The sequence below is a fragment of the Eumetopias jubatus genome, unplaced genomic scaffold, assembly GCF_037043125.1.
Source record: "Eumetopias jubatus isolate StellerSeaLion01/CBP00866 unplaced genomic scaffold, mEumJub1_p1.0 scaffold_11, whole genome shotgun sequence".
Classification (NCBI taxonomy): domain Eukaryota; kingdom Metazoa; phylum Chordata; class Mammalia; order Carnivora; family Otariidae; genus Eumetopias; species Eumetopias jubatus.
The window spans coordinates 6,604,850-6,610,769 of NW_028274817.1; the positions used below are offsets into that span (position 1 = coordinate 6,604,850).

The following is a 5,920-nucleotide window of genomic DNA, read 5'->3' on the forward strand; positions in this document are numbered from 1 at the left end:
GTAGGGCCAGACACATAGATCTGTTCCAGGCAGGACCGGGGGAGATCGCACTCTGTTGGCTGGAACCATTTCGCTGTGCTGATGCTCATGCCCATTACAGGTTGCATAGGAAATAAAAGTGAAATAGCAAAATCCAGCTGTAGGAGATAAAAACAAAATCCTACAATAAAATAGCACTTGAGTGGATAAAGCAAAATAATATAGTCGGTGGGGATGCTAATAAGTTAATAAACGTAAAAGTATTTGTGATTGCGTTAGGAAATAAAGCTTCAGAGTATATGGTGTATGAGGCCTTTTAAATGAAATAGTCTGACCCACATTCAAACAATTTCATCTTAAAACCTAATACAAATGAAGTAGAAATCTAAAGAACGTGAGAATCTGGATTTGCAGCATAAGTACTAAGCGAGAGAGTGTATGAATCTGAGTTCTTCCAGGAGGCCTCTTAAAAATCATGTAACTACATGAATATTAAGCTATCTCTGTTTAAGATCAATGAAATGGGTTTTTCTATGGATAATGGAATGACTTTCAGGTGAATGAGAACAAACCCTGACGTAGAGTCACTACATCAGTAGCTCTAGTTAGATGTATAGTTTAAACTTAAAAACTATCTTAACAGGATATGTATCCTAATTTGCCTTTATAATCACTTCCCAAAATATCTACCTCTGTATTCTGTGTTTATCATTGCACCAAATGAAAGCAGCCACAAGAAGATTTTTGAAACTCTTTTATATATATATATAACATGTATATATATGTATATATCTATATATGTATATATATATATAAAACACACACACACACGTATATGTATATACTTCACTCAAAGAGGAGGTGGTTTTTCTGGGAGCTGTCTCCAAATTCAGTTAGCATAATATTCTCTCTCCTCTTGTATGAAATGTAAAATCTCACTACATTAACTTTCTTGTACATCATTTCGGGCCACCATTCTTGACTTTGATCTAATGGATTTGAATAGTAATTATGATCTCTAATCAAAGAGTGAACATGTTAGCTTGTCACTGTAGATATTCAGAGATTTTAGGTTGTTAAGGGCATTTTTTTCCCCGAATGCCATTTACATTCAAATATACACAATTAACTTCTATTGTTAAAAAAAAAAAAAAAAAACGATTTTGCACCAGTAGTTCTTAATCCAAATCATTTGGACTTAAGTAATTTCTAATTGCAAGCCTATCACATGAATTGTTTATAGTGACAGACAATATACTATTAGTCATTTTAAAGCTTTAAAAGTAAGTTATCAGGATCCACTTCAATCTCCACATGATAATAAAGGATTATTATGTGCAGTAACCTATTTATGAAAAGGAAACAGTGTGCTTCTTTCAGACGCCATCAATTGCTTTAATAAGGAATTGAAAAGCTGGACTACTTTATATGCAGATCACCATCCCAGTTGCATAAGGATTTACAATAGACAAAACAAAACTATGTTTTGTTGTAAAGAAGGGCTGTTTGTTCAAATCGCACAATAATGTTTGCATCTAAAAATTCTTTACAGGCTAATAAGCCTTCATAAACGTTATATAGACTTGGTTAGTTAAAATCATTCTAATGCTAAGACCAAAACGAAAGGCTTGCTTGAGCTGACAGGGAAGAATTCAAGTAACACATGCCTAAAGAAGGCAGACGAGAAAAGATGCTTCCTTTCTTGGTTCAGGTACTTTTTAATTGATTTGGAGATGCAAAGAGTACGTGATCTGATAGCACCTCATTAACGCTTCAATAAATGTAAGAGGAAAACGCTGCTTTCTCAGAAAATGTGAAAATTGAGGATTCGGAGCCTAATCTTTAATCCTAAAAGAAATAGAAAGTGATGTACACGTTTGTCTCTGCTGCCTTGAATTTGCAGAGAACTTACTTGGGATGTTTTAATCTCACCTTTGAAGGGGTTCCTTCAAGGTATTTAATGGCTCATATGTCTTTATTAAATGAGGTGTGTGGCGGCCTCTACTGGTGTGTGTTTATAGAAAGTGTTTCAATAGGCAGAAAAAATATTAATATCAATTAAAAAGTTAGAAATACAGACTCTGTCATTTAAATATATAAAAATATCTAATTTAATGCAGAAAAAATATATTACAAGTTGTGTAATGCACTCTTAATTAGGAAAATAATCTAAAACACTGACCACATTAGTGTAAAATAATGGTTTACGGAAGGGCATTAATTGTTCAATGCACTCTGAGATTGGGTTAAATATCTTTTATTAATGAATTACTAATCCCGACTGAGGCAGCTTCTTACCTCTAGTCCACTGTTAAATCCCCTTAGTTGACTTAAATAAAATCACTTAGAACAAACCCAGAGGAAAGGAAATATTTTACAGTTAAATCTCTAAAGTCCTACAACTAGAATCATTTGATGACAGGCTGGTTTCTATAACTCAAGCAAACTGTATGTTGACTTAATATAGCTGACATTTTTATCTATTTTACAGTGTTTTTAATTTCAAAAATACAACACATTAAAATATGTTCAATTTATCGAAGCTAAAAGCAACACTTAAGTAATGTACTTAAAGTGCAAAGGCACTTTAACACAAAGAAGTGATGCCTAGTGGCTATACTTGGTAACTGAAGACGGAAATACCATATATCATTATTTACAAAAGAATTTATGGTCTCAAAAGATCTTTGGAGATCTTCTACAAAATACGCTAAATATCCATTTTTACGTGAAAAGTCTGCTTACTCTTTCTTCATTCACTATAATCTCCTCTTCCCATTCCCACACTGGAAAAATAAAAGAAGAAAAAAGAAACAAAACCATAAACAAAATATATGAACAAAATGCACTGTAGAAACATTCATGTTCACTGATGATTCCTAAGGAGAGAATTGGGGGGAGGGGGAGGAGGAAGAGAGAGTGGGGTGCGGGGAAGCAAGAGAGAAATAATTTAAAGGAAAACTTGGAAAAGCAGTATCATTGCTTCGCCCCATCCCCCAAACATTTTCACAGTCCCCCATTGATGCTGAGGGAGGGAGAACACAAACACACACAAAAGCAAATGTAGTGCCTCCAACAGTTCGGAGCAGCATCCCTTCACAGCTGACTGATTGCAGTTTGTTTTTCCAGAACTTCGAGGTAGTCTGGTTCTGACTGCGGCTTAGCTTGCAGTAAAGGGTGGTCGGGTTTTGACTGCCCCACAAAGCATTTCCTGGGAGTTCCGTATAAAACGGTTTTATTGATTCTGTCTTGGTTTTGGCGTCGAGATTCGTACGAAGGGGCGAACTGCCTTTTAGGTAAGGTACAAAAGTTATAGTGGACTAGTCCTGCACTGGGAAGTTCCTTGACTCGCTCCGCGATATTCTGATACAGCAGCTCGGGCTCTCTCGGCGTGGCTTGCTTTTCAAGCAACTCAGTGGCACTTATCGTGTAAGCCAGCGTGGCTGGCTCTTCTTTCTTCTCCTCCAGGTTGCCATAGCTGAAGTCTTGCAGGTTTCGGTAATAGGCTACTGGGTCTCCCTCCTTCTGCATGTAGATGGGGTTTTGGCACATCTGCCCCACAGGTGGGGGGATATAGTTATAGACGTGGCCGTCCATTTTATCCTGAGCCTCGGTATTGTAAGACCCATACTGTAGCTGGAAGGAGCTGACATCTAGGTTGTTGGCACTCCGCGGCACACTGGGCACCCCCTTTCTGCGCTTTAGGACAAAGACGAATAAGCCGGCCCCAAAACAGACAGATAAGATAAAGACAACAAGCAATCCTAAAATTAAGACGGAAAGTGGAACTTCGGTGTGGAGCTCCGGATAGGAACTGGGAGACACACTAAGCGACCGAGGAGTGTCTGTGTTGTGATTCATGGACAAAACGGTTCCGTCTGACAAGTTGGGGCTGTCGGGACAGATAGCTTCCCTCCCCAGAAACTTCAGGATCTCCCCGGCATGCTTTGCGGGAGATTCGCAGGTCACCTCATTGATGATGACCGGGGAATTGGCATGTTCCGTCCAGTCCTTTAGCCCCATGATGTCACAGGTGCAGTCCCATGGGTTCTCTTGCAGATCTATCTGGATAAACGCCGGAAGCTGATCCAGAACCCCTTTCACAGGCAGGTGAGAAAAATGGTTGTTTCTCAGATTCAGCCTGGTGAGGGCCGTTCCCCCAAATATATTATCGGGTAGGGAGCGCAGCAGGTTGTTATTCAGAAACAGTAGCTGTAGGTTAATCAAAGCATCAAAGGTCAGTGGCTTAATCTCCTTGATGACATTATACTCTAAATAGAGATACTGCAAGCTCTGCAGTCCATCAAACATAGAAGGATACAGCACTTCAAGGTAATTGCCATTCAGGTAAAGTCTGCGTAAACTGGTCAGGTTTGTGAAGGCACCTTCCTGAATGACTGCAATCCTGTTGTTTCCTAAATGCAACAAGTCCAAAGAACTGTATTCTAAGAGGTCGTTCTTATAGACAGTTTGAAGATAGTTCCCTGTCAGGTAGAGCTTCTTTGGACTGGTAGGTTTGGGCTGCAGGTCGGAGATATTCGTGAACTTCCTTTCTTGGCAATTTACGTTTAGGCCATTGTCTGAGCTCTGAGAGGTACAGACACAGCTGCTGGGGCAGGTGAGGGGCACGGGGGACTTGGTCTGGTACACCATGATCGGCCCAAAGCTCTGCCTGTCCTTTGACACGGTGACCCTGGGAGTCGGGCGATTTCTCATTTTGGGGGGCCGGCTGGCTTTGGGAGCCCTGGTTGGGTTGAGAGCGGGATTCATGGTGGGCGACAGCCTTTGGACGTGCGTGTCTGCATGACTGCCCCTCTGGCTGGAGTCGCCGGTACTTTTTCTGGGACAGAGATCTTGCCTGGTCAGCTGGGTCACATCTTTCCCATGCAGTCGAAAGGGAGTTTCACAGACAATCTCCCCGACAAACACAGTTATGGTGTCCAGCCAAGCCTTGAGAGGAAGTAAGTCACAAGTGCAATTCCATGGGTTCTCCTCCAGCTGAATCTCCATGATCCCTCCAATGTGCTCAAGGACGCCAGCAAAAGGCATCACTTTCAGCCTGTTCCCTCTCAGGTCTAAGTGGGTCAGCAGGACGAAGCGGAACACATTGCTGGGCAGCGACAGCAGAAGGTTGTCATTCAGGATGAGCACTTTGAGCTTATTCAGTTTGCTGAACGCCCCTGCCTCGATGGCACTGATGTAATTGTAGTCGGCCTGGAGGTACTCGAGGTTCTCCAGGCCCAGGAAGGTGTCTTCCCTCAGCACCTCGAGCTTGTTGTTGTTGAGGTGCAGTCTCTTGAGGGTTTTCAGGCCGCTGAACGCCCCAGTTCGGATCTCCTGCAGCCCGTTGTTGCCCAGGTGGAGAGTCACAGCGTTGGAGTAATTGACGAACTCGTTAGGGTACAGTCTCGTCAGGAGGTTTCCATTGAGGAAAAGCTGATAGATTCGATACTGGGGCGGCTGGAGCAGGCTGACAGTTGTAAATCCTTTGTTTTCGCAGTTAATATTCAGGACGTTTTCCTTCTCTTCACACAGGCAGCGGATCTTGCAAATGTCTTTGGCAGTTTTGCGGCTCTCCGTCTGTAAGATCCCGGCCACGGTTAACACACTGAGGAACCAAACGCCGCTCAGCATCTTTAGGCACCGTCGGTGTCAGTTCAGGTACCTACAGGCAAACCTTGGGGAAGGGTGCCGGGGAGAGAGCAGGATGCGGGGGAGAGAGAAACAAGGAAGCCCGATTAAAATGGCAAAGCAAGGGGGCGGAGTGGGAGGCAGGGAGAATGCGGGGAGTGGGCAACGCGGCAGAATGAAATCACTGCGTTTCTCGAAGCGGTTTCTTCTCTCCTCGCCCTCCCCCTCCTCCCGGCCCCCGCCAACCCACCCACACGCGCGTCCCGGAGCACACATGCTTGCACCTGATTTCCCGGCGGGTCGCAGCCAG

General features: G+C 42.8%; 1 protein-coding gene across 1 annotated transcript; it reads right to left on the reverse strand.

Annotated features, from left to right (window-relative positions):
• Positions 1–3,075: 3,075 nt before the first annotated feature.
• Positions 3,076–5,613, reverse strand: SLITRK2 (SLIT and NTRK like family member 2). The gene has a single exon (XM_028123832.2). It carries the CDS (start codon positions 5,611–5,613, stop codon positions 3,076–3,078), a length of 2,538 nt encoding a protein of 845 aa, XP_027979633.1.
• Positions 5,614–5,920: the final 307 nt, after the last annotated feature.

Bases quoted from the DNA above. Each gene is read 5' to 3' on its own strand.
- SLITRK2 (XM_028123832.2), bottom strand. From the start codon at position 5,613: ATGCTGAGCGGCGTTTGGTTCCTCAGTGTGTTAACCGTGGCCGGGATC.